The sequence below is a fragment of the Miniopterus schreibersii genome, assembly GCF_964146895.1.
Source record: "Miniopterus schreibersii genome assembly, chromosome: 4".
NCBI classification, from domain to species: domain Eukaryota; kingdom Metazoa; phylum Chordata; class Mammalia; order Chiroptera; family Miniopteridae; genus Miniopterus; species Miniopterus schreibersii.
In genome coordinates, this window is record NC_138105.1 from 76734742 (window position 1) to 76761262 (window position 26521).

Sequence of the window (26521 nt, forward strand, 5' to 3'; positions counted from 1 at the left end):
CGCTCACAGAGATGCCTTACCTTACAGGGACTATACCAAAAATCTTGGGATTCCAGATGGCCCAGGCCATGCTCTTGTCAGCTTAGGAGAGTCTCCCATGCCTCACAGTGGGCCTCTTGTGTTCCTCTTCTGTCGTTTCTGTTCCCACGAAGGTTTGGCGTGGACAAGGGCCATCAGGAGGACTCAGCATTAGCAGGAGCTGGAATCAGGAGAGGACCCAGGAGGAAGGGATGGGGCCCAGAGGATGAAACTTAGTCCAGAGTTGTACTGTCACGTCTGATGTGACTTGGTTTCATTCCCTCACGATTGGGCGACTGTGGTCTTCCTCTCTAGAGAAGTCCAAGCTCCTTGAAAGGGACAGTGCCTTCTTTGCTAATCCCCTGTGGTCTGCATGTCCAGTTCCCCTGGCAGGAAGAGAACACTTTTCTGAGAGCACAAATAAAAACCTGCTGAAATCCTAACCAAAGGGTATGTCAGAGTCCGTCCCTGTGGAGGAGGCGAGAAGGAATAGCAGGCGGCCCTCCGTTGTCCAGTACAGGGCCCGAGGCACAGTGCCGGGTGCCACTTGGCTGCTCAGGGTAGATCTGAGGGTGACATTTGAATGCCAGGCTCCCTGCGCCAGGTAAAGACACTCCTCAAGAAGTGAAAGTTCAGGCTTATGTCTTCTGGGAGCCCTTGCTTCCTTTTTCCCACCTGAGAAATAGAACTGAATTCTCTGCTCAGCCAACTCACAATAAAAAGCCACCTCCGTGCTATGCCCACTCATCGTTTCTCTCGGTCATAGCGGTTGGTTTTCAGAGTGGCCCGCATTCCTGTGCAGCCACCCTCTCCCCCATCCTTGGAAAGGGCCGCGGCACCTACGGCAGTCTCCTGGCTAATCACCCTGTTAGGGTCTTGGGCGTGGACAGACCTCGGTGGACTTGGGTGTCTTTGGGGGGTAATCCTCAGAACAAAAGGATGGGGGCAGGGCATACTGCTGACCAGGATCAGATAGCTAGGAAAACAGAGCAGTTACATAACTGTGTTTACTATGGCTCAGGTGGCTCTGAGAAGGCAGAGGGGGCCCCCTGACAAAAGGCAGCGCCAGAGCCCGGGAAGAGTGAGAGGGAGGGAGGGCCTGTGAGATAAGGGAGCCAGGAGATAATGCATTGGGATGAAAGGAATCTGCTCTGTTGCCGACAACAGCCACGTTACCCAGGACAGCCTTCCCTAGCCCCCGCCTCTCGCTAAAACCGCGCCAGGCCAGCTGTCCGCGGGTTGGGGCAGCAGCAAGTCGAGCTGAGGCTGGAGGGAGGAGCCCAGAAATCAGACACCTGGTTCTTGGCTGAGTCCCTGGACTTGGCTACTTTTTTCCCATTAGTCTCCCACTTTTCAAAGAGGAGGGATCCTTTTTCCCTAAACACAGGCAGAGAAGGAAGTGTCGGTCATGGTGCCTTATGCTCTGTTCCCACCGGTCTCTTATCCTCTCTCCTATGAGGCTGGTGGGCCTCAGGGAACAGGGTGGAGGGAAACCTGTATGGCTCCTCCTCGGGCCACACACACAGTCTAGGACTCTGGGAAGGAGAGCGATTTCCACTGGTACCAGGGCAAAGCCGGCTCTGAGCTGAGAGAGGTGATGAGCCCAGCAGAGTCCGGGTGTCAGCAGACAGGCAGAAGTCAAAACAGCTCTGGAGGAAAGCTCAGGTCTCCAGCAGAGCCTACCCCACCTCCTACAAAGCTGTGTACTGGGCTCCCTACTCCCCTAGAGATGACGCTGGTAGCCAGTCCCCCGCTCCTTGCCTGTGGCTGCCCCCCCCTTTGTGAGAAACAGGAAGTTGGGACCTTGGTCAGCTCAGTTGCACCCTCTACATTAAATATTTATCTTGGAGTCCAGGTCAGAGCCCTAGAGAATAAGAGAAGCTGGCTGCTGGTGAGAGGGGGGCATGGCCAGGATTCCTGGAGTTGGAAGATCTTCAGCATCACCATCTTTGGAGAACAAGGAAGAACACGAACGAGATGTGGCCCTTAGTCGCGAGGACCGTGACAGGTGGGGCACGAAAGCGGCGGCAACAAGGGGAATGGGCACAGCTCTTGTCCCCAAGAGGGGGAAGGGGATGGTGATAAGGGGTGTCCAAGCTGTGGGGGGGAAGCTCGCTGCCACCAGCCCTCCTCTCCGCAGCTGTCTCTCGGGAGGGCCGTAGGGGGGATCTCATTCAGCTCCCTGCTCAGTGCAGTAAGTGCCTCTGCAAAGGTACCTACCCCGCAGCCCGCAGACTCGGAACCCCTGTAATCATTTAAAAGCCCTTCCTTGGAAACCTTGCGTCTGCTTCCCAATGGTCTCACGTGTGCTAGTGCAGCCCCCCCAGACCCTGGAAGCAGCCAGCAGCCCCTCTCTCCCCAGCTTCTCAGCGTACACGTCCCTCCTGCCGCTGTCCCCTTTGTGACACTGCTTCACGCGGGTTCACCACCCCCGGTAGCCCACTCCCTGAGCTGAGGGAAGGTCAGATAGGACCTTACTATGCAGCGTGACCAGTAAGATGCCACTGTAGTACATGGCCTGTGTAGTCACGGTTCAAGACAGGGCATTCACACCAGAGGGCTATTGCTGTGCTGGCTGTTGTGTTTTTTCACTTGACAATCTAAGGGAAAAGAAGTCAGTGCCCCCGAGTAAGCAGGTATTGCATGTTTTAAAAATTCTTGCGGCACATGGGTTGAAAACCGCTGGGCTAGTGCATGGTGGCCTCAGGACATCAAGCTTACCCCCTAGTAGGTATGCGATGAATGTTTTCATATTTTCCTAATTTCTCCCAAAATAGATCTGAAATTGCCCAATACCTCTTTGCTATTTGGTTTGGGGCTTGGGGTACCAGAGCCAAGCCAGGGGCTAGGAAGTTCTCCGGAGTCTTTCGGGTTAGCAGTGAGCGGCCACTGAGGACCCGCACTTCCCACCGCAGCCCCCGAGCGCACAGAGCCCTGGGGGGGGGGGTGTCGGGCGGGAGCCAGGGGTGCGGGCTCCGGGGACCGGTGTCAGAGCAGCGGGAACAGCGGAAAGGCAGCGAGATCAAAACAATCGCGGTGTGTGGGAACACGGGGACCTGGTCACCCCGTCCCCGCCGGAGGGAGCCGCCCTCATCCTCTTCAGGGGCGTGGCTCTCCCCGGGGGCCGCTCCCGGCCGCGGATTTCCTCCCGGGCTGCCCTCCACGGGGTTTGCACGTGCGAGCATCGCCCGTTTGCCAGCGCGCGTGCGTGCCTGCGTGTGCCTGCCAGTGTGTGCATGTGTGCGCGTGTGCCTGGCCGTGTGTGTGCATGTGTGCGTGTGTGCGCGCGTGCGTGCGTGTGCCTGCCCGTGTGTGTGCATGTGTGCGCGTGTGCCTGCCCGTGTGTGTGCATGTGTGCGCGTGTGCCTGGCCGTGTGTGTGCATGTGTGCGTGTGTGCGCGCGTGCGTGCGTGTGCCTGCCCGTGTGTGCGTGCGTGTGCGTGTGTGCATGTGTGTGCGCATGTCTACTAGTGTGTGCATGTGTGCCCGCGTGTGCGTGCGTGCGTGTGTGTGTGCGCCTGCCCGTGTGTGGGCGTGTGGGCGCGTGTTTGCACACGCCCGGAGGCGCGCTTACGCAAGCCCAAGTTCTCTCTGCCTCCGTCCGCTAGGCCCCGCAGGGCGCCTTCTCCTGACCCCAGCCGGTCTGCGGCGCTCGTCTCTGCGCTGCCGGCTCCGTATCAGTTGCCGGCTACACCCACTTTTTAATCACTCGCGCCCTCGGTCCTGGCTCCGCCATGCGCCGCTCCCTTCCCACCCGCTGGAAATGTCGCTGGAAACTCTGAGTGGCGCTCGCCCCCCCCCCCCCCCCCGCGCCTGCCCCGACGCCAGCCGGCGGTGGGGGCCGGGAGGCAGCTGGGAAACCAGAGCGGTCTCCCTGGGGACCGCGGCGGCCCCTCCCGGCGCCTCCGCGCGGCCGGCCCGGCCCCCTCCGCCAGGGCCAAAGCGGCTCGGCTCCGCCGTGCGACCCGACGGAGGCCCCTTGCGCGCCGGGCCGCCGGCCGGAGCCCCCGCCCCGCAGGCCCCCTGCCGCCCCCGTCCGGGCTCGCGGTCCAGGTCGGAGGCAGGCAGCCGCCGCCCGCCCGCGCCTCTCCCGTCCTTCCTCCCCGCGCGCGCTCGGCGCGGACCGTCCCTCTTCCTCCTCGGGCGCCGGCCTCGCGGAGCCGGTCCCGACGGGTCACGAGGGCAGACGGCGCGGCCGGGCCGCTCCCCGCGCGCCCTGCCTCCCCCCGCGAGGGCCCGCCGCGGCCGCCCCGGGCTGCAGCCCGGCTGAGATGCTCCGGTCCCCACGGGCGCCCGCAGCCCCCGCCGCCCGCTCGCCCGGGAAGGTAGGTGTCGGGAGCAGAGGGGCGGGGGCGCGGTCGGGCGGCACCTGCGCCTAGCTCGAAGGGAAGGCGCAGAGCCCTTCCCCTGGGTCCTCGCCCCACACTCTGGGGTGGAAAGAGGTGAGAATCCACAAAAAGCTAACTTTGAGAAAATCCGTCCTGTCCACGTGGACTCAACTAGGAACTCCCCCGGGAAAGCACCTAGGGCAGACCTTTCCGGTGGGAACCAGCCCTGGCACCACAGCAGTGCCCCTTCCCCTCTTCCCGCCCTCTGGAGCTGGCTGCAGGGGCCAAGGGCTGCCTGAGCTCTGGAAGGACCCTGTAGATTTCCTGGCGCCCTCTGCCCTCTGCCAGATGTGCATTTCCCCCCATGCCTCCATGTCCCTCGGAGACATCTCCCTTAATGTCCCCTGACCGGACTGCCAGGTGAAAAACTCAGCTCACCCTTCCACACCCACCCCTGCGCGTCCCTGGAGCTGTGCCACAGGAGAGCCAGACTGTACCCCCACAAGAATCAGCAACCCCTGAAACAGAGGGTGCTGTAGGGGGGACTTCCTACCCTCCCCATCCTGCTGAGAGGGCTGTTCTCACTGAGCACAGCAGGGTGGGACAGATCTGGAGGCTGGGAAGGGGGCAGGGTGGGAAGGAGGGAGGGTCAGCTGACAGTAAGGACTGCTGATGCTGACCTCGAAACTTGGCCTCAAGCAGTCAGCTGGGCTGGGAGGGGTTGCTGCTAGGAACCAGTCTGCCCTGGCTGGGATCTCCCACTCTCCTCTGCCTCTATTTCCCCCACAAGGGGAGGGAGAGCAGCAGGAACTGGGGTGTGTCTGGGTGTTTTGCTTTTGGTGGGAGTCCTAATTGGATCCAGCTGGTGAGCTGCCCCTCCTCCAGCCTCAGCCTTCCTTCCACTTCTCCCTGCAGCCAAAGATGGGCACAGGAAAGCTATGTCCCCAATATGCCCTTCAAGAGTCAGAAGAAATCCCCACTCACACCAGAGACAGGAACCTGCCCCAGCTTTGTCTGAACCCTCCAGCCCCCAATGGCCTGAGCAGGGACTGGGTACATAGCCCCTCTTGTCCCTGCACCCCCTCTGTTTTCCCTAACTCTTGTGCTGCTCATATGACCCACCTCCAAATGGCACCCGCCCCCTCCCATACCTGACACCCTTCTATACTCACAACCCTCGTGCTGCTCACATGCCCCACCCACACCCTGCGGTACCCCCACAAGTCATATTCACAGCACTGCACTTACATTCCAACACACACACACACACACACCCCTCACCAGGCCCTCACAGCCCCATCGGGAGCCTGTGGACCCCACAGGCATACACAAGCCTAACTGAACAAAAACACCAGGATTGGTCCAGCCCCTGAAGGTGGTGATGGCTGGTTCAGCGTCTGGCCCAGTGCAACAGCACAGGTGAGGGGCCAGCTCTGTACCACCACTCTCCAGGGAGCAAAGCCCTGTTGGACAGCACCACCGCCTCCATCCCCTGGATGCCTGGAGCCCCTTCCCCTGAGTTAACCTTTGCAGGGGGCAAAAGAACCCAGATGGCCAGTCAGGCATACTGCTCCCAGGAAGACCCCCTGTTGAAAAAACAGCCTGGAGGTGTAGGAGAAAGTGGTGTGTGTGTGTGTGTGAGTGAGTGTGTATTGTGTGTGTGTGAGGGGGGGGATCAGCAGCACCCCTCACGCACAAGTCCAACTTTGCCCTGACCCGCTGCTTAGTTCTCTGCTCCCACCCTCACTGGCACCTGGAGCCCTCTGAGGCCTCAGTTCCAGCCAAAGAGGCCAAACTCAGGAGCTGATACTGCTCTGAGCTCAGGAGTGGTTCCTGCGGCCTGGAAATGCCCTCTCGCTCTCCCCCTCCCTGAACCTTGGCCCTGCTGGGCAGTAGGTGGGTGGCCTTGCTGTTGCCCAAGGCCTCTCCCCAGCCTGAGAAACCCCTCGTGCCTGCTGGTGAGCAGATGCTCACGCAGGGACTCGGGAAGGCAGAGGGAACTGAAACAAAGTCCCGCATGCCTCAGCCTCCTCCACCAGCTGCCCCAGTTCCCTCTGCTGTCCCTCTGGGGGAACGGGCTGACTGTGTAGTGAGAGCCCCAGAGGGGCTGGCCAGCAGGCCCGCCAGAAGCTTTGTCCAGCAGGCCCGCTCCTGGCCAGCCTCCCCTCCTCCTCGCCCGGCCTCCCCTCCCCCACAACCACCCGGAGCTCCGGCCCCGGGCCTAACAAGCAGCCCATTGTGCCTCTGGGAGCCAGCACTGGCAGCCTGCAGGCGGGTGCCCAGAGTGGCCTGTTTCCTGGGTCCTGGAGCTCCCACCCAGCTAGCCCTGACGCCCTCCCACAGCGTCCCCTCCTGCCCACCCCCAGGTCAAGCCCAGAGGGCACAGGCTGCTGGGTTCAGCAGGGCTTTTCCTTCCTCCCTCCTTCCCCACAGAGGACGCGCAGAGGAACTGCTGGCACACCCGCAGTCCTCTGACCTCGACCCAAGTATGCAGGCCTCACCCTGCAGCCACCCAGCTGGGCTCAGCCTGGACGACTTCATCCCTGGCCACCTCCGGGCCCATGTAGGGTCATCCTCCAGGGGGACTCGGGTGAGTGAGACAGCAAGGGAGAGGGTTACTGTGGGCCCACAGTTGGTGGGGACCTGGCAGCACAGGTGGGGAGCAGAAGGATTAAAGGACTGGAAGCAGGGATGGGGGTCAGAAGAGAATTCTAGGGATCCTCACTGATTTTCTGCAAAAGGGTCAAGCTGGCCCTGGGGCCCTCACCATGGGGTATGGCTGTGCCCTGGCAGCCATCCCTCCCACCCTTCTATGGAACCTTCTGGGCCTGAGCTGCCGCTCCTGGCCCCTCCCCACAGGTGCCTGTGATCCGGAATGGTGGCTCCAACACCCTTAATTTCCAGTTCCATGATCCTGCGCCCAGGACCGTGTGCAATGGGTACTTCCCAACGAGGAGAGATGCTTCCCGGCACCCAGGTGGGTCTGCTCAGGAAAACCTAGTCCAGAAGCCCCATGAGGGGTGGGGACCTCCGAGCTCAGCTAACTGCCCCTCCCTGGATGAGCATGCTGGCCTGTGAGAGTGAAAGCTGTGGGAGAGAGCAGGCTGACACATTCCCCCCACCCCTCCCACCCCCGCCCAGTGCCAGGGGAAGGAAGTGTGCAGGGACACTGCCGTGGGGGCTGGGGCATTTCCCGCAGGACAGGGAGTTAGCTTGGACTGAGGAATGGAAGGGTGGAGGAATGTGAGCATGCGTTGGCTGTAGAAGGGCATGGGGGCCCGAACCCGACAGCGGGCCCCTAAGGACTGCTGCAGTCTGTCCTCACCAGCCCAGCACGAGGTGGACAGGCGGCTCTGAGAGCCTGTCAGCTCCAGGGCTCCTGTGAGTCATTGCAGCCTGGGCCACAGGGCCCGGGAGATCCTGGGACCTCCTGGATGCGGGCCCACTCTGGGGCCCCTCTCCTGAGGAGGCTGGCATCTTTGTTGCGTGGTCCCTTGAGGCAGGCACTCTGTCAAGGAGTTTATTCCTTTAACAAATAATTGCTGAGCACTTAGACTGTGCTGAGCACTGTAAAGACGAGTCATAAGTCTCATCTTATTTAATCCCTCGACATCCTGGCAAAGCATGGGCATCTTCCTGGTGAGGAACTGAGTCTCAGGGAGTTTCAGGCACGGAGGCAGAACTGAGATTCACACCAAAGCCCTTAGGCTGCTGCCCTGGGGACCTGGGGGCTGAGGGTCTAGGGAAGCTGAGGGCACGGCAGCCATGTCTGGTGAATGAGTTTCTGTCCCTTACTGACAGCCTCTCTACTATGTGTCAGGCACTGTGCTGGGCACGGTCGCACCCACTACATCTCCCTGAATCCTCACCATGATGACCCTTGAAGTGGAAACTAAGGCACTGAGAGGTTGACTGTTGTGCCCAAGATCACATAGCTAGTAGGTGGCAGATCCGGGGTCTGAATTCTCTAAGCCCGGCATCTTTTCTGCCCCACCCTGCTGTCCCTGAGCTGGGACAGCCCCAGCATTCTCTGCAAGGAATGATTCCCAGCCCTCATTCTAGAAGTTCTTAGGACAGCCCCAGGAAAGCAGATTTCTCAAGACAAAATCCATTTTTATTCACTTTAACTAAAATATAAACAAACAGGCTCATGGTCCTGCTTGGAATGGGGCGGTTGGTAGAGTGAGTCATCAGCTCCAACAGACAAGGATGTGTTGAGTGTTCAAACCCACGGGGATCAATATTCTGAGGAGCTAAGGGACAGACAGTGTCAGCTGGGGCCCCTGCCCATTGCTAATGCTCTCATGCACACGCCTGCAGACCCTGCTTGGTATCAGACCTGGCCAGGCCCTGGGAGCCGGCCCTCGGGGACCCAGAAGACCTCCACCTCCCAGCATCCCCAGAACTGGTCAGCCACATGGACCAAGGACAGCAAACGCCGGGACAAACGCTGGGTCAAGTACGAGGGAATCGGGCCCGTGGATGAGAGCGGCATGCCTATTGCCCCCCGATCTGTGAGTCCAGGGCTGGGGGCCACGGACGGATGGGGCCCAGGGACCCATGCTGAGCACTTTTGTGAATTAAAGTCGGGGCAACTAAGACTGTACCCAATCATTTCAGACTAAAGCAGGGGTTCAACTGTGATGGGTTTCAGGGGTTCTGAGCCTCACAGGGTTTCATTAACCTCACTTGTGTGTCTGAGTTGCACAGAGATTTGTGGAGTAAGGGGTAATCAAGAATGCCCCCTGGCTCTCAAGGTGGAGGGCCACTGCTGTGAGGACTGACCCTGGGAGGGACCTCTCTCAGTTTCGGGTCCCAGGGCCTGGCACAGCACTCATGAAATGGTTGGGGAGTGGATGACTGGCTGAATGAGTGAGCAGAGTCCTGAGTGAGAAGACCTTACACCATGGATGAGCGTGAATGGATCCGGGCTCCAGGCTCCCAGGGGCTCTGCCCTCCTTCCATCCCCAAACCTGTCTGGAGCCAGCTACCTGCCTCTAGTTGAGCTCACCACTTCTTCATCTGAACCCTTTCTGCCTTCCAGGGCCATCTTGAGTGTCAGGTGAGGCAGGGATATGAAATACCATTTCCACCTACATTATTGTACTTACTTTTCATTACCTAGAAGCACATATTCTTTGTGGAAACAATGTGAAAAAAAATGTGAACCACCCTAAATGTCACAGCTTAGGGGTCACTGTTGGAGACCCTTCCCCACATCTTATTCACATGTGATGTGCTACACGGAGTCATTGCCATTAAAGACACCACACAGCCCACTGACTGGGACTCACAGGAAGAGGGCTCGGTAAGGAAAAACTTCTGTGGCTCGATATTGGGAGGGTGGCCTGACTTTGTCTGTTCTGATCCCAGAGTGTTGACAGCCCCAGGGACTGGTACCGGAAAATGTTTCAGCAGATCCACCGGAAAATGCCAGGTGAGACACCCTTCCAGGCCCCGTCTCTACCAGAGTGGCTTCGGAAGGGAGGGGCAGAAAGAAGAAGTTGCCTGCTTATGGAGCTCTTCTGCACCCCCCCCCCCCCAGGCTCTGTGATGAGTGGTTCCTAAAACAGGCGAAAGAAGTATCCTCCCAGACACTGTCCCCAGTATCCTCTGAAGGTATTGGGAATCCCTGAGGTCACTCATTCATTCAGTTAGTCCCTTGGCCATCCATTGAGCACTTACTATATGCCGAGCACTATTTTAGGTGCTGAAGATAAAACGGAACAAAAAAGGATGTCCCTGCCCCAGTGAAGCTTAAACACCTCGCTGACTGGCTATTTCGAGCCAGAACTCGCCCGTGTGGCCGGCTACTTTTCTGCTCTTTTAAAACTCTACATTGCTTTCAGGCCTTAAAATTACTTAAATTAATGTAAGCGCAGACACGAGTTACCTCGTGACCTGTCAACAACATTTGACACTGGAAGTACAAGTATACTGGTGACCGGCCAACCACATTCGGACACGGAAACACGTGTATACTCGTGACCGGTTAGCAAGGTGATTAAGACAGAGGAGACAGAGTAAACAGATAAATGCTCAGTATGGCAGCTGGTGGCCAGCACTAGGGAGCAAAAGGCTGGGGTGTACCCAGTGCAGGGAGGCTGGCAGGGAAGGTCCCTGTTATGTGGCATCGGAGCAGAGAGCTCAGGGAGTGAAGTAGAGCCCTACAGGGCAGGGGAGGAGCGCTGCACCAGAGATCCAGGGGCAGAAGCAAGGCTGGCATGTTCTGGAGCATCCAGGAGAGGTCGGACTGGAATGAGAAGGGGGCATATAGTGGGAGATGGGATTGGGTGCCAGAGGGCCTTTGGGGGCCATTATAAGGACTTTGGCTTTTATTCTGCAAGAGCTAAGGAGCCCCTGGGTGGTTCTGAGCAGCAGAGTGACATACTCTGACAAGTGATACCTGGAAAGGCTCACACAGGCTGCCAGATGGGAAAGCGATAGGGCAGGGGTGGAAGCTGGGGACCAGTCAGGAGGCCTGGCTTTAATCTAGGCCAGAGGCCACAGTGCCTCAGACCAGGGCAGTAGCAGGCCTGGTGGGATCTGGAGACAGAGTCCTGGAAATTTGCTGACGGATTGGATGTGGCACGAAAGAGGAGTCACGGCTGACTTTAACCTGAGCAGGTCAACAGATGGAGTTGCCACTTATAAATGCAGGGGGGACTGCAGGAGGTGTAGATGTGAGAGGCCCGCAGTTTTAGATGTGGTGCATCCAAGTGGACATGTTGAGTAGGCATCTCAAAGAGATTTGAGGCAAATCTGCCCAAGTAATTCTAATGTGCAACCAAGGTCGAGAATCCCTGGAACAGATGTTATTAATCCTTACCCAAGGATATTTTTTCCATTGATTTGCAGAGAGTGGAAGGGAGTGGGGGAGGGAGAGAGAGAGAGAAAAAAAGAGAGAAACATTGATGTAAGAGAGACACATCAATTGGTTTCCACCTGCATGCATCCCGACTAAGGCTAGGGATCCAACTTGCAACCCAGGTACATGCCCTTGACCAGGAACTGAAACCGAGACCCTTCTGTGTGCAGGTCGATGCCCTAACCACTGAGCCATGCCTGGCAGGGCTAGATTTTATTTTTTTAAGTCAGAAGACTAGATAAGATCACCTGGAGAGAGGGAGAGACAGAAGCCCAAGGACTGAGTGGGTGAGCAGTGGGTGGTTCCCAAGGTGAGCAGGACCTGGCCACACAGACTGAGAAGGTGCACCCGGGAGGCAGGAGGAGAACCAGAGTGGTCTCCCTGAAGCCAAGTGGAAGAAAAATTTCCAAAGGAGGAAGGGACCCACTGTGACAAATGCTGCCGATGGCCCCATACCGTTGACCATTTGATTTGGCAATGTGGTAGTCACTGGGTCCTTGAGAAGAGCAGCTGGGGCAAGAATGGTGGGGCTGAAGCCTGCCCAACAAGAAGGGAAACTGGAGACAGTGAGTGGGTTAAGGCCAGCCATTGACTGCAAAGGAAAGCAGAAAACTCCAGGAGTTGGAGGAAGGTGTGGGATCTGGAGAGGGGTATTTTGGTTGGCGTTTGAGGAGCTGTTGGGACAGGTCTGCCTGCCTAGGAGACTGAGTGGCTTGGCTGGTCATTTGCTTTTCCTAGGAGGCCCCAGAAAGTCATGAGCACCATGAGGAGCAGGTCTGGGCTAAGGGGGAAGGACAAGCATTTAGGAGAGGGTGCAAAGGGGAAAGAGGGAGAGGACAAAGTGGAATTTGCCCTGCCCCACATGGTGAGGGCAGGTCTACAAAGGTCAAGGAGAAGGTTTGTATGGGAACCAGGGAGGGAGGAGCAGGAGTTTTGGGCAAGTCCACTGCCCTGGTTGGCTGGCTCAGGCCTTAAGTCTGCCAAAGGCATTTCAAGCCCTCCCCAGAACTGCCCTCCTAATTCCTTCCCTCCCTCGGGACATTCTTCAGGCCCTGACTCAGTCCCTTGGCCCCTGCTCTAAGCAGGAGGGAGGCTGGGAGCAGCTGAGGCAGCCTCACGGGGCACACCGACCTCGCTTGTGTCCCATCCCTCACCCGGTCCTTTCTGCTCCCGCAGACCTGCAGCTGGACTGGACCTTTGAGGAAGCACCCAAAGGTGAGGGGGTGGCCTACCCCAGCTTGGCCCTGAGTTTGCCCCTCCCTGTGGCCACATCTGGCTCTAGGGCTCCCCAGTTGGCTTAATTCATCTTGAAAAGTTTGTATAGCCCATTTCTGGTAAGCTCCACAACCCGTTAGGTGGTAATTAAGAGCCTCAGCTTCACTGGCCAATAAATGCCCAGCCCTGGCTGTGATTTCTCTGGGCCTCTCTTTCCTCATCCATAAAATGGGAATACTACCTACCCCAGAGCTGTTTTGAAGATTTCTTAAAGAGTACAAAGTACTTAGTGCAAAGCCCACATTAAGTGGTCCAGAACATCACCCCTTTTCCCAGGAGCTACCCAGGAGTGTGGGTGGGCATGGGTACCTGAACCTCCAATAGTCAACCAGGTGACCTCAACCCCTACTCTCACCTCCCCCCACCCCTGCCTGTCTTCTACCTTCAGTGGCTTCCTCCTGTGCCACCTCTGCAGACTCAAGGAGGCATCCAGGGCCCCAGCAAAGACCTTCCTCCCGGCCAGGCCAGGCCTCCACTGTGAGCGGGTAAGCCTGGGGTGGGGACGGGGCCTGAGGGCTACAGATGGGCCCTGGCATCCTTGTGGGGACTCGCACCCCCTGGTGGCCACAGCTGGCACAGCCTCAAAGCAGGCGAATGGGGGGGTCTGGCTCCTCTGATGGCTCAGCCCCTTCTCAGGGTCCCCACCGCTCCAGATAGTTCCTTCCCCACCAGGGCCCAAGGGGAATGGCAGGCAGGGGAGGACTTTGCACCTATTCCTGGTCAGGACCCCTGTGATGCTTTTGTGGTTGGCAGCAGGATTCATCACCCCAAAGATCCCCAGGTAACGTGGGGTGGAGAGCCAGGTGTCCCACGACTAGGTGTGGATCTGTGGCCGTCCACACTGATGCCTGATAGAAAACAAGGGGTAGAGGATCCCAAGTTTCCTCCCAGATGCCCCTGAGAGAGGAACCTCCAGAGAGGTGAAAGATGTAGCTGATTTTCTCTGTGCAAACCACACAGGCCAGCCCCAGCTGCCAGACCTGGAGGGGCTCAACCCCACCTTGGGAATCAGGAGCTTTCCTCTCAGTGAAATCAATGAGGTTCTTATTCCTTTCTGGGGAGAGATTAACCACATTAACATTGCCATAACTGGCCTGTGGCTCTCAGCATCATCGATAAGATAGAGGCTAAGAGCTCAGAGTTCTGGATTCAAGCTGCTGTGGCTTGGGCAACTTAACCCATCTAAGCCTCAGTATCCTCATCTGTTAAGTGCGGATCATAGAGTGGTTGTGAGGATTAGGGCTCATAGCAAGTCTCCACAAACATTATTAATATACAGGCTTAATTATGACTAGAGCTTCCTTAAGTTAGGAATGACATATTCCAGTCTCATTATCACAAGTATTATTTTGAAAATAGAGAATAGTCATGATTACAGCCAACAAATCCTGACCCTGCAGTCAGACATTCCATCATTTGATAAGCTTGGTACAGTCATTCCACTTAGTGAACACATTCCAATTCAACAGAGGCTGGAACATTTAAACTAGCCCAGAAGGGACCCCTAGAGGGACTAGGGCAGATGTGACCGTGCAGTGCCTGGAATGTGGCTGGAGAGGTCTCCAGATGAAGTCACTGAATTCAGCACCCTCAGAGAACTGAGCCCCAGGGCTCTGAAATAACTTGCCCAGGGCTCCAGGGTCAGGGCTGCAGACTCTTTCCCTGCCTTGGGTTTTCCTCGGACTAGGATGTAGTCCCACACCCGTGGGCACAGGTGCAAGACTACGCGGTGTGGCAACCAGAAGGACCAGCTTCACCTAATAAGCACAAACATACATAGCCACAGTCATGGGGCCAGACTGAACACAAAAGCAGGCTACTCACCAAGGCCAGCAGGAAAGGGACTGACCACTCATGGAGCAGATGCCTGCGTCAGGCCTTCTCCTGGGCGTGTCAGGTATGTCCTCTCACATAAGATCCACCACACCCTTGTGCAGGTGGGAATCATTCTCACATTACAGGCCTTGAATCCGAGGCCCTGCCAGTTCAGTAACTTGCCAAAAGGTAGTGCAGCTAAGTAGCAGATCTGGGATTTGAACTCAGAGCTCATAACTTTCCACTATTTAACACTGCTTCAGAGCTTGGAGCAAGAGAGGATGGGGGTGCAGCTCCCTCTACCAGGGCTGTGTCCTCATGTCTCCGCTTCCCTGAGGAAAGGAAACTGAAGAGATGCATGCCCTTCCCTTTCTCTAGAAGAAGCTGGGGCCTCTCTGAAGAGTTTCCTAGAAGTACCTTCAACTGTAATGCTGGAGCACCCTCCTCTCTGCCCCAGACCCCAAATCAGGTAGCCCTCCCAGCACCCTCCCCACACTGTCCCCAGTGCCTTCTTGGCCAGGTCCCTCTGTGAAGAGAGCACAGATAATGTCCTTTCCGTTGGGGCCTGTACAGCTAGGCGAACCCAGAATCCTTAGCAGGGGACTGGTGGTCACAGGGGTGGGGCAGTGGCCTGAAAGCCTGCCCAGTGTCCCAGTGTCCATCTACTCAAGCCGATGCCTACCCACCTCCATGCAGGTGCCCAGACGCCGAGAGAAAGCGGACAATGTCTGGACAGAAGAATCTTGGAACCAGTTTCTGCAAGAACTAGAGACTGGGCAGAAGGTGAGTGTGGGCCTGGTCCTCTGGGAGTGGATGCACCCTCGCCAGCGCATTTTGGCAAGTGAGTTCATCCCCTCTGACTCACCCTTCCCATCCTTAGCCCAAGAAACCTCTGGTGGATGACCCTGTTGAGAAGCCCTCCCAGCCCATTGAGGTGAGTGCTGAAGGGAAAGTGGGGTGAGGGGAGACAAGCAGTGTTGGGGGACAAAGGAGGGAGATTCTGGGTGATGTTGGCCCCAGTCACCCTGGGCAAAGGACACAGATCCCAAAGCTCCGATCTTCCAGTCCCGTGCAGTTTACCTCTGTATCCCTGGCACCCACCACAGAGTGCCTGGCATTCAGTAGGCACTCAAACATGTGTGGAATAAATGTGTGTTGACCAAAGCAGGAGCTGAGAAAAGAGTGGTCAGTGTGGACTGGAATTTTCAGGACCTATTCTTAGAGGTGGAGCTGGGCTCTGAAGAGTTGGGAGGGTTTGGCCAGGCAGAGAGAGGGCGCTCAGGATGAGGGAGGTGCAGAGGCAAAGTCTGGACGGCGTTGGGATGGGCAGTGGAGGGAAAGCAGTTGGGTACAGTGGAGCCCGGCTGTGGAAGGCCATAGACGACTTGGTGGGAGAGGAAATGGGGAGCCCTGCAGGCTTTTGAACAGACAAGTGACATGACAAAAAATGGCAGTGAGGCACTGTCCGGAAGTCCTAAGGGGCTATCGTGGGCGTGCCAGATGGGTGAGTTGGGTCAGGAGGGTGGGGCCAGTGAGAGGGGTGGCAGGGCCCCCCTGACACCCGGAGGCACACCTCTGGGCAGGCACACAGGCAGGGAGCCTGTCCAGCCCGGGGCCCTGAGCCTGCCCTTTACACTAGGGCAAGCACCGTGCTCCGGCCGGCTGCCCACTGGCTACTCACGTCTGACCTTTGACCAGTGCCCCCCAGCCGTGCGCTGCTTCCCCTCCCCTCCCCCGCTTCCCCACTGTCCCAAGTCTCTCCCGATCACCTGCCCCAGGTCCTGCTGGAGAGAGAGCTGGCCAAGCTGAGCGCGGAGCTGGACAAGGACCTGCGGGCTATAGAGACCCGGCAGCCGTTTCCCAAGGTACCGACCCCCCAGCCCCCCCACCCGGGAGACTCCGCTGGGCTTGGGCGAGAGGGGCGGACGAGACGTGCCCCGCCGGCTGCACTCGGCGCGCGCTGGGGCGGACTTCACCCCGACCGAGCGCGCTCCTCTCCAAGGCTGGGCGCGGACTTTCCCGAGTGACTCCCGAGCCCTCCGACTCCGCTCCGGCCTGACGTCGGAGGCCCGGCCCCCGCCCGTCCGGGACCTCGGCCCGCAGGGATCTCCCCCCTCCCGCCCGCTCTCCCGGGCCGCCCCCCCCTTCCGCACCCCCCTCCGTGCGCTTCCTCCCCGGCTCCTCGGCTCCTCCCGGTCCCCGCCCCGCCCATCATCCCTCCTTCCAAGCCGCCAACTTTTCCGGAGGCGGTGGCCTGGGCTGCCGCTGCCTCGGACGCGGGCCCTGACCGCCGCCTCCCCGCAGGGTTCCCAGGTGCCCCGACGGCCCCAGGAGCCGCGGCCCCCCGCGCGGTGAGTGGCCGGGGCGCGCGGGACCCCGGGCCGGGGACGTGGCGCGGGGAGGGACGGGGCGGGGGGCGCCTAGTGGCCGGCGGGGACCGGGGCACCACTCGGGGCAGGGGGCCGTGGAGGGCGCCAAGTGGCCGGCCGGGACGGGGGCACACTGGGGGCAGGGGGCGGCCCCGCCCGGGGGGGAAAGCTGCCCTCCCCGGGCACCGGTGGCCGCGGCCAGCCCTTCTCAGCGCACCCGCCTCCCCGCGGGCCGCACCCTCGCCCGGCCCACGGCTTGGGAAGCAGGACGTCCTGTGGCGAGCCCGGGGGTGCCTGGAAGGAGGCGGCGGCCGGTGGGGGGGCACAGGGCGCTCAGGGCTGAGCCCGCGAGGGCGGGAAGCCAGGCAGGTGGCTCACTCGCTGTGTCCCCGCAGCCCAGCCTCTGCCTGGAGCCTCAGCAACCCGAATGCACTTTACCGGGGCTCCTCCTGGCCCCTGAGTCCCCACAGAATGGCGGATGGAGGAAGCCCCTTCCTAGGTCGTAGGGATTTCGTCTACCCTTCCTCAACCGGAGGTAAGGACCAGACCCTGCCCCTCTTCTCACCCAGGGGCCCTCCCCACTCACCAGATCTGGTGCCTGCGGGGCGTGGCAGGAAGATCCTAGAGCCCCGGAGCCTGTGGGTGGGAGGGACCCCAGCCCAGCCCCACCCCCGGGCATGGCCTTCCCAGGCTGAGCTCAGGCTTCTCCACAGACCCGAGTGCCTCTGAGCGAGGGGTCAGCCCTGCCAGGAAGGAAGAAAAGAAGGTAAGGGGGTGGGAGCCTTAGGGTCAGGGTGCAAGGGGAGCCTGGGGCGCCAGGGTCCTGGGGACTGCTTGACTGGGGTCACCCCCGTGTTCTCTCCCCCTGCATAGAGGAAGGCTGCCAGGCTCAAGTTTGACTTCCAGGCACAGTCTCCCAAGTAAGTGCCCTCCTCTCCCCTCCCCTGTTCCCTGGGGCAGGCTCTGCACTCTGGGGGAGAGGGGAGGGCGGGGGGGGGGGCATCCCCAGAGGTGGAGGGGACCCTGGGTGTCCTAGACAGGGTCTGCCGATGTCCTTGCTCTGGCCTGCAGGGAGCTGACCCTGAAGAAGGGCGATATTGTCTACATCCACAAGGAGGTGGACAAGAACTGGCTGGAGGGGGAGCACCATGGCAGGCTGGGCATCTTCCCTGCTAATTACGTGGAGGTGAGCAGGAGCCCAGGGGGCAGCTGGGTGTGCCGAGCCCTTATCCGTCCACAGCTTCTCCCCTTAGCTGGCTGCCATATCTTACAGGTTCCCTAAGATGTGACACTGAGAGCTCCAGGGCAGGGGCCATGTCTCAGCCTCATTCGTAACCTTGGCCCCCACAGCCTGGCCTGGCACTTTGCCTGTACTCAGGAAATGCCTGTAAAGTGAGGGCTAAAGGTGGAACCAGTCCAAGGGGGAGAACCAGGGCCTGCCAGCCCTGTCAGTGTCCCAGACTTTCACCAGGCAGAATCCATCTCTCTCAAGCTGTCTTTGGGATGAATCCTAATTACACCTGGCAAGAGTACAAAGTGTGCGATGTTTACAAATCATTCATTTTCATGTGTACAGCTGACCCTTAAACAATGCATAGGTTGGTCCGCTGACCCCCGCACAGTCGAAAATCCACATGTAACTTTGGACTCCCCCCAAACTTAACTACTAACAGCCTACTGTTGACCAGAAGCCTTACTGATAACATAAACAATCGATTAACACCTATTTTGTATGTCATATGTATTATATACTGTATTCTTACAATAAAATAAAGTAAGCTAAAGAAAAGGAAATGTTATTAAGAAAACCATAAGGGAACGAAAATACGTTTATTTTATGCATTCATGACATAACCTTTTTCTTAATTTTTTAAATATTTCTCAGCTACACCGTTCATGTGTGTGTTTTTACAAAATGTTGCAAATCTCCAAAAAATTTCCAGTATATTTACTGAAAAAAAATATGCGTGTAAGTGGACTCACACAGTTCAAACCCATGTTGTTCCAGAGTCATCTGAATTAACCTCCCTGGTTCCTCTCATTAACTTGGGAAAGTAATAAATCTGCCCCATTTTACAGATGGGCTTGCTAAGGTTCAGAGACAAGTTATTAAGTAGAAGATCCAGAATCTGAATCCAGACATAAGTTCTGGATTTGATAGATAAAGGACTATCAGTTATGTTTGGTATTTGTATCTTTTAAGGAATTTCAAGGTATCTAATTTATTATAGCTTAAGGTTGTTAATGATATTTCCTTATTATTCTTTTAGTGTCAGTAAAATCTGTAGTGATGTCCTTTCTTTCATTCCTGATATTGATAGTTTGTGTCTTCTCTAATTCTGACAAGAGATTTGTTAATTTTATTGATCTTTGCAAAGAACCAACTTTTGATTTTATTGATTTTTCTCTATTTTTGTTTTCCGTATTATTGATTTCTGCCTCTTCATTATTTATTATTTCCTTCTGTTTGCATTAGGTACAATTTTGCTCTTTTTTTTTCTAGTTTTCTAGAGTGGTAGTTTAGATGATTGATTTGAAACATTTTCCCCTAATATATGCATTTTTAATGCTATAAATTTTCCTCTAAGCACTGCTTTAACTGCATCCCACAGATTTTGATATTGTTTTTTCATTCAACTCAAACTATTTTCCCATTTCTTTTGTGACTTTCTCATTGACCTATGGGTTGGGTTGTTGTTTTAATTCAGGCTCTTGATTTGGCAGATATCAATAGGCCTCCCCTACCCTTAGAACTCTCTCTCTGATCCTGAAATTTCACAGAGTATGTAGAGTATTCCATGTCATCAGTCATTTACATCTCAGTATTAAAGAGTTTATTATCGCCCTGGCCAGTGTTGCTCAGTTGGTTGAACGCTGTCCCATGCAGCAAAAGGTCACCGGTTTGATTCCTGGGCAGGGCGCATACCCAGGTTGCAGGTTTGATCCTGGCCAGGCTGTGTGCAGGAGGCAACCGGTTGATGTTTCTCTTTCACATCCACGTTTCTCTCTCTCTCCCTTCCTCCCTCCCTCCTTCTCCCTTCCTCTTTCTCTAAAATCAATAAAAATAGCCCCAGCTGGTGTTACTCAGTAGTTAGAGCATCAGCCTGCAGACCGAAGGGTCACGGGCTCAATTCCTGGTCAAGTGCACCTACCTGGGTTGCAGGCTTGATTCCAGGGCCCGAGTTGGAGTGCCTGCAGGAGGCAACCAATTGTTGTCTCTCTCGCATCGTTGTTTCTCTCTCTCCCCACCCTTCCACTCTCTTTAAAAATCATTAGAAAAAGTATCCTCAGGTGAGGATTAACAAAAATAAATAAATAAGATAAAGTCAATAAAAACAGCCCTGGCTGGTATCTCAGTTGGTTAGAGTGTCATCCTGATACACCAAGGTTGCAGGTTTAATCCCCAGTCAGGGCACATATAAGAATCAACCAGTGAATGCATAAATAAGTGGAACAACAAATCGATGTTGTTCTCTCTCTTCTTCTCTGTCTATAAAAATCAATCAATAAAAATTTTAAAAATCAATAAAAACATTTTTAAAAAATATACTTAAAAAAATAGTTTTTTAGCTTCTTGATTTTTATGAGTAGGGTGAAGCAAAGAGAGCATGGAGATTCTGGGCAACTGGAAGGATAGAAGGGGAGGAGGAAGGAGGACGCTCGGTTCTCAGCAGTGGTAAAATGTTAGATCCTCACTTGTAGAACAGGCCAGCAGGTGTTCCCTGCTCCTTGGGACTTGTTTCCTTCTGCCCTCCAAGTTCAACTCTGTTCACTGAATTGGCTTCCATCTCTGCACTGCTACTGCCCACTCCAATAATGCCCACTCCACATACCTCTCTCTAGTGGAAATTCTTCCTCCAAGGGCCTTCTGGGGCTCACCAGCCCCTTGGCTGTGCTCGCCCTGGCCACCATAGGCTTGTGTCTGGTGTCTGCCTTTTCTTTGGCCTAGGAACAGAGCTTACCATACCACCTTCTCTTTGTTGCCTCACCCTCCCAGGAGCCCCAGGCCTGTGACCAATTAATGTCTAGGCTGAACCTTTTTCATGACCTTTCTCCCTGTAGGTGTTGCCTGCAGATGAGATCCCCAAGCCTGTCAAGCCCCCGACCTACCAGGTGCTGGAGTATGGAGAAGCCGTGGCCCAGTACAATTTCAAGGGGGATCTGGAGGTGGAGCTGTCCTTCCGAAAGGTGCGGCCAGGCCAGGCAGGAGGTGGGGGCGGGCGGGGGCTAGTGAAGACATAGGGAAATATGTGTAGTAGAACATTTTTTTAAAGAGTCAGGTGTATCCATCTTCATCCAGTATTTCCAATGTTTTTCTGGGTCTCTTTGCATATATTTCCCTTAATTTAGCCCATTTTTTAAAAGTCCAGAACTTCTAGAGTAGTTGTGCTTTTTTCAGTTCCAGGTTGGTAGGTTTTGAGGATCACAATCAGCATTTTTAAAAGAATAAATTGGAAATATTAGAAGGGCTTGCATGTAGCCCTGGCCAGGTAGCTCAGTTGGTTAGAGGGTCAGCCCAATACACCAAGATTGTGGGTTCCATCCCCAGTCAGGGCACATACAAGAATCAACCAATCAATGCATAATTAAGTGGAACAACAAATCAATGTTTCTCTCTCTCCCCCCTTCTTCTCTCTATCTAAAGTCAATTAAAAAAAAAAAAAGCCTTGCATGTAGAAAGGGTATTCTCTCAAATATTTAGGCATTTATACCCTGCCTGGTGTGGCTCGGTTGGAGCATTGTCCTGTGTACTAAAAGGTTGCCAGTTTGATTCCTGGTCAGGGCATGTGCCCAGGTTGTGGGTTTGATCGCTGGTCAGGGCATGTGATCCATCTCATATTGCTGATTATCTCTCCCTCTCTCTCTGTCCCTCCCTTTCTAAAATAAAAAATATATATATTTTTAGGCGTGTGTGTGTGTGTGTGTGTGTGTGTGTGCGCGCACGCGCTGGGTTACTATAGGCTATGTTCAAGAAAGCTTGAAAAATGTTGTCCTAGAAAGCAGGGAACTGGTCTCCCTTTGGTTGCTTTTGGGGGCAGAAGCCATGAATCCCCCAGAAGAGCTGGCCCAAGGGAGAGAAGGGACAGGAAGTGGCTGGATAAAGAGGTGGGGGCGGGAGAGGGCTGAAGACCATCTTCCCTAGGGCAGCCCCACCTGACCTCAGTCACGTGGGCCTGGGGAAGCACTAGCTGCCATCAGGGAGTTTGTTTGTTGGCAGTGGTGACAGGATCACTCAATGTGGAGGCAGGGAAAGGACCCAGTGGTGGTTAGTGCCTGTCCAGTGCTTCTTACCAATCTACCATTGATCTCCTTTGCTACTCACAGCAACAGTATTATCTTCACAAGTGAGGAAACCAAGGCTCAGAGAGGCAAAGTAAGTTGCCCAAGGCTACACAGCTTGAAATTGGCAGAGCCTGGTTTGGACTTGTGTTATTAGCCACCAGGCTCCCATATGACTGGAAGTCTGCAGAGAGAGAGAGCTTGGAACTCAGAGGGGGATGCATGTAGGCTGCCCAAAGAGGCAGGACTTTATCCAAACCCAGCGCCACATATTGTGGGCATTGTTTAGACTTCTGCTCGCTCGGCCAGGCAGCCTGGGTTTGGCTTCCGACGCCTCCATTTTCTAGCTGTGTGACCTCTGCAGGACCTGCTGACCCCCCCTGAGCCTGATGCCTCTGGGCATCCAGGTAGGCACCCTTGGGTACGTGGTACCCAGGAAGGCTCTCTAGATACTGACTTCTTTCTCTCCCCCAGGGGGAGCGCATCTGCCTGATCCGAAAGGTGAATGAGAACTGGTATGAGGGACGCATCTCAGGCACGGGGCGCCAGGGCATCTTCCCTGCCAGCTACGTGCAGGTGGGCCGTGAGCCCCGGCTCCGCCTCTGCGACGAGGGCCCCCAGCTCCCTGCGTCTCCCAGCCTGACCGCAGCCCGGCTAGCTGCCCGTCACCCCAGCTCCCCAGTAACACCACGCAGTCCAGCTGATCCCACCGATTGGGGGGGCCGGACCTCCCCCCGCCGCACCGGTTTCTCCTACTCCACTCAGGAGCCCAGACCCCAAACCCAGGTAAGATGATAACCTGTTTCAGGTGGAGAGCTGATCCCCGCTCCCTACCCCATACCCCCCATTCCTATGATGGGGCTGCACTTCAGAGCCCTTCCCAGACTGCTCTAGGACAGACAGGTGGGGTGACTAGGCAGAACCTGGCATTGCAGCCCCACCCTGGCCTTGTGGACCTCTGAGCCCTCAAGTTGGTTCTGGCCCTTGAGCTGCATCCCAGGGAGAATGGGATAGCCAGCCGGCCCTAGGGGGGACCCCAGAGCCAGCCCAGGCCTCCTGACCCTTCAGACTCCAGTTTTGTGACTTGCCTGTGTCAGCCTCTGCCACAGGGTGAGGCCAGGAGCTGGGGGTCTGCTGGTAACCTGCTGTGTGACCTTGGTCATATCATTTACTGTCTCTAGATGTGGGATTTCTCATCTATAGAGTGTTCCTCACCTGTGAAATGGGGTGATAATTCCCACTGCAGAGGGTAGTTGGGTGGGTTTGAGCTACAAGTTTATACTTAAGGGAAGTCATTGGTCCTGGTCCTGACAGCTCACAAACAAGCTCGTTCACTCCTGCAGTCACCTCTCCACTCAGCAAACCAGTGTGAGCAGGCACAGCCCGTGCGTGGGCCCCTCATGCTGGCTTTGTCCGCAGTGTTCAGAAACCAGCCACCTGCCCTACCTGTGGAGTGAAATGGTCACAGAACCCCTGTGCCATGGGGACTGAGGGGTCAATGAGCAGTGTGGGAAGCGCTGCCCCGGGGAAGTGGGAGGCCATTTCACTTCTCCGCCCTCATGCGGCTTGTGCCCACACCTTTCCTCCTGTGGTTCCCCAGAGTCTCAGCACCCCTGGGTCTTCTCTGTCCCATCCTGGAGGCTCCAGCCGTCCCCTGGACCCAGGGACCTCCTCCCACAACACCGCTCAGATACACTGGACCCCGTGAGTACCGCCTGGGGGTGCTGGGTCAGGGGTGGGAGCTGCCATCAGGCAGTATCTAGCACACCGACCCAGTAGCCCGCCCTGGCTCCCCGAGGTGGATTTGGTAAGCCCCTGATAGGTAGCACTTGTTCTTGCTCTCACTTAAGGGTGACTTGGTGGCTGGGGTGGGGGCTGCTTGTCTGCAGTGCTCCTGATCTGTCCCTGTCAGCCCTTTAGCCTTAGAGCAAGCCTCCCACACTCAGCCCCCAGCCTCAGTCTCCCTATTGGGTTTCCAGCCCTGAGGTTAGTGTGTGGATGCATGAAGTGTGGGAACTGGTAGAACAGACTGGAAGGCACTGGGAGTGCCGAGGAGGCAGGGTTTGGGTAGTTAGGGCTTGGAGTGCGGGGGGAGGCCTGGGGAAGAATGCCCTGGAGCCAGACAGAGCTGCCATCCCCGGACCTGGGCCAGGGCTGATGGGGGCATGGAGAAACCCTGGGAAATTCACAGGATGTGGCAACACTTGGGTTTAGACTCTGGGTCTGTCTCAGGAAGGGGTGAGGGCTCTGGGTTGCCATGACCGTGTCTCCCGCAGGTACCGGGCAGTGTACCAGTACAGGCCCCAGAATGAAGACGAGCTGGAGCTGCGGGAGGGGGACCGAGTGGATGTCATGCAGCAGTGTGACGATGGCTGGTTTGTGGGTATGTGGGCCTGGTGGGTGCGCTGGAGGGCAGCCTCGAGGGGGGTATCTCAGGGCCCCTTGAGGGGTATTGGTTCAGCACAGATTCATGGCCTGATCCAAAACACATGCCTTCTGGCCTGGCTCCTGGAGAGGCCTGGCCTGATGCTTCCCCAGAGCCAGCACTTCTGTTGCTGCCTTCATTCCTAAAGAGGGATGAGGCCCAGGTCATCTATTAAGTCAGTGCAGACTTGGACCGAGTCTCACACCTGTGTATCCCCCACTCCTACCCCCAGCTAGCAGCTAGCTCCCCCCAACCCCTTCCACCAAAAGGAGAGAGAGATCCTGGCCCTCAGGGCAGCTCAGGCAAAGAACTAATGCAGGAAGCCTCAGGCTGGCCTTGGCCTGGTTCAAGGTGACCAACCCAGCAGGTTTCACATGGCCTGCTTCACCAGAGTGGGCAGGCCCTGTGCCAGCCTCAGCTTCAGAGGCTGGGGCCGTCCTCAGAGACTAGTGAGCAGCCAGAGCGCCCGTGCTAGGCTGCGGGGCCTGAAGTGTTGGAGGAGTGGCCTTGGGCAGGGGTGGCCTCAGGGGCAGTCCCTTGACCTGGCAGCCCATCCTTTCTCACCTGAGCCCCAGCACCTGGCTGGTGACCAGGCTTTAGACATGCCAGTGATTATGAAGTACTAACTTGTTAACGTCCTTACCTCGGAGGGGTGTGCAAGAAGAAAAAGCACCGCCTTTGTGGTATAAGCTGCATGTGCTTTTAGAGGAAAAGTTTAGAAAGTTCAGTTTCTTGGTTACACTAACATACGTTATATGCTCAGTAGCCACAGTGCAAGTCAGGGAAGACTTCCTGAAGGAAGTAGGGGAGCTTGACCTTGAAGGGTGGCAGAGCAGAAAAGGGAGGCCCTCCATGCAAGGGAACAGTATCAGCAAGGCCTGGGTACAGGGTGGGCATGGGCTACTCATAAGGAAGTCAGGATGCCAGTGGGCCAGGACTTTCATTCACATTCCTATGTCTCCTAGCATTCCCCCTCCACACCCCAGGACACAGGTGCCTTTGGGGGTGTGGCAGGCCAGAGGCCTGAATTTTAGGCCCACCTCTACTCCTAAGCAGCTGAGTGCTTTGGGGGAATTCGTTTAGCCTCTTAGGCCTTATATGCCCCATGTCTAAAACGAGGTGCCATACTAGACCGGTGAGAGTCCTCAGGATTTAAGTTCTGTGATTTACCCTCCCGCCTCCTTGCTCCCCGGGGAAGGGTGGGGTGGTTCTGTGCTGTGTGCTCAGATTGGCGGAGCATTATTGACTTTAGCAAATGTAGCTTTGCTTATCTCGGCTCCTGCCACTAGGCGGCAGGAATGAGGCAAACGAGTCCTCCCTGGAACAGGGACTCCACCGGCAGTTCTGGCCACTGCCAGCAGGGGGCAGGGCCCTCGTTATTCTCTCCTTTCCTCTTTCAGGTGTCTCCCGGAGGACCCAGAAATTTGGGACATTCCCTGGAAATTATGTAGCTCCAGTGTGAAAGGTCTCCGTGGCAACTCAGAGCCCAGCCAGGATGGGGTGGGGAGCAGTAGCACTTCTCAGAAGGAGAGAGGACCCCCCGGCCTTCCCAACTTCTCCTCACCAGGACCTGGCAGCTGGCATCTGCAGACAACCCGGCAGCCTTTCCCTTGGAGCCCCCTCGAAGCCCCCTGGACTGATTCCCACCCAAAGCTCACAGGCATTCCTCTCACAGTCCTTTTATTTCCTCCCCTACCCAATTCCCCAAATATAGAGGTCTGCTTTGAAGTGGAGACTGTTTCCAGGCCTTATTGAGACCAGACCCGGGAGTCTCCCACCCCCACCCTGCTATAGCGTTTCCTCTAACAGGGACTGGCTCCCAGCTTTACCCCCATGGGGTTCCTCTAACAAGGACCAGCTTCCTAACCTAACAGAGACCAAAGGCCGCCGCTTGGAGGGGGTGCCTCCCCTTCCACTCCAGCTTGCCCGCTGCCCCCTTTGCCTTCCTGCTTCCAGCTGGGCCTGGGAGTGAGGTGGTGGGTGGACACCACACCTCTTTAGCATTTGAGGCCTGGCAAGAGGTCTTGCCTGAAGGCCCCCTCTTTCCAAAGGTTGCCAAGCCCTGGGCCTGGGCTGTGCATATGTCCTGCTGCTGTAGTGCCCAGGAAGGATGGGCCTCAGAGGTCCGGCCGATCCCAGATGT

At 56.5% G+C, this 26521-nt stretch overlaps 1 protein-coding gene across 12 annotated transcripts; it reads left to right on the top strand.

The window, feature by feature from the left end:
- The first annotated feature begins 1871 nt into the window (after positions 1-1871).
- SORBS3 (sorbin and SH3 domain containing 3) lies at positions 1872-26111 on the top strand. 12 transcript variants are annotated; one of them, XM_081134419.1, is made up of 21 exons: positions 1872-2026; positions 6780-6936; positions 7206-7323; positions 8667-8860; positions 9720-9783; positions 12391-12429; positions 12905-12974; positions 14683-14773; positions 15001-15087; positions 15185-15238; positions 16083-16169; positions 16609-16655; positions 17069-17208; positions 17387-17439; positions 17547-17593; positions 17745-17859; positions 20736-20861; positions 22428-22739; positions 23554-23657; positions 24230-24336; positions 25779-26111. In XM_081134419.1, exons 1-21 carry the CDS (start codon positions 1923-1925, stop codon positions 25838-25840), a joined length of 2178 nt encoding a protein of 725 aa, XP_080990545.1. In that variant the 5' UTR covers positions 1872-1922; the 3' UTR covers positions 25841-26111. The 12 variants fall into 12 exon arrangements, with proteins under 12 accessions (XP_080990545.1, XP_080990549.1, XP_080990541.1 ...); XM_081134423.1 differs by having other exon boundaries at positions 1877-2026; positions 12264-12429; positions 12878-12974; XM_081134415.1 differs by having other exon boundaries at positions 1877-2026; positions 12878-12974.
- The last annotated feature ends 410 nt before the right edge of the window (positions 26112-26521 follow it).

What these genes read in the sequence shown, in the direction of transcription:
- SORBS3 (XM_081134415.1), top strand. Translation starts at nt 1,923, where the DNA reads ATGGCCAGGATTCCTGGAGTTGGAAGATCTTCAGCATCACCATCTTTG. An exon ending in GATCCACCGGAAAATGCCAG is followed by an intron (nt 9,784 to 12,390) that starts GTGAGACACCCT and finishes CTGCTCCCGCAG; the next exon opens with ACCTGCAGCTGGACTGGACC. An exon ending in TGACGATGGCTGGTTTGTGG is followed by an intron (nt 24,337 to 25,778) that starts GTATGTGGGCCT and finishes TTCCTCTTTCAG; the next exon opens with GTGTCTCCCGGAGGACCCAG.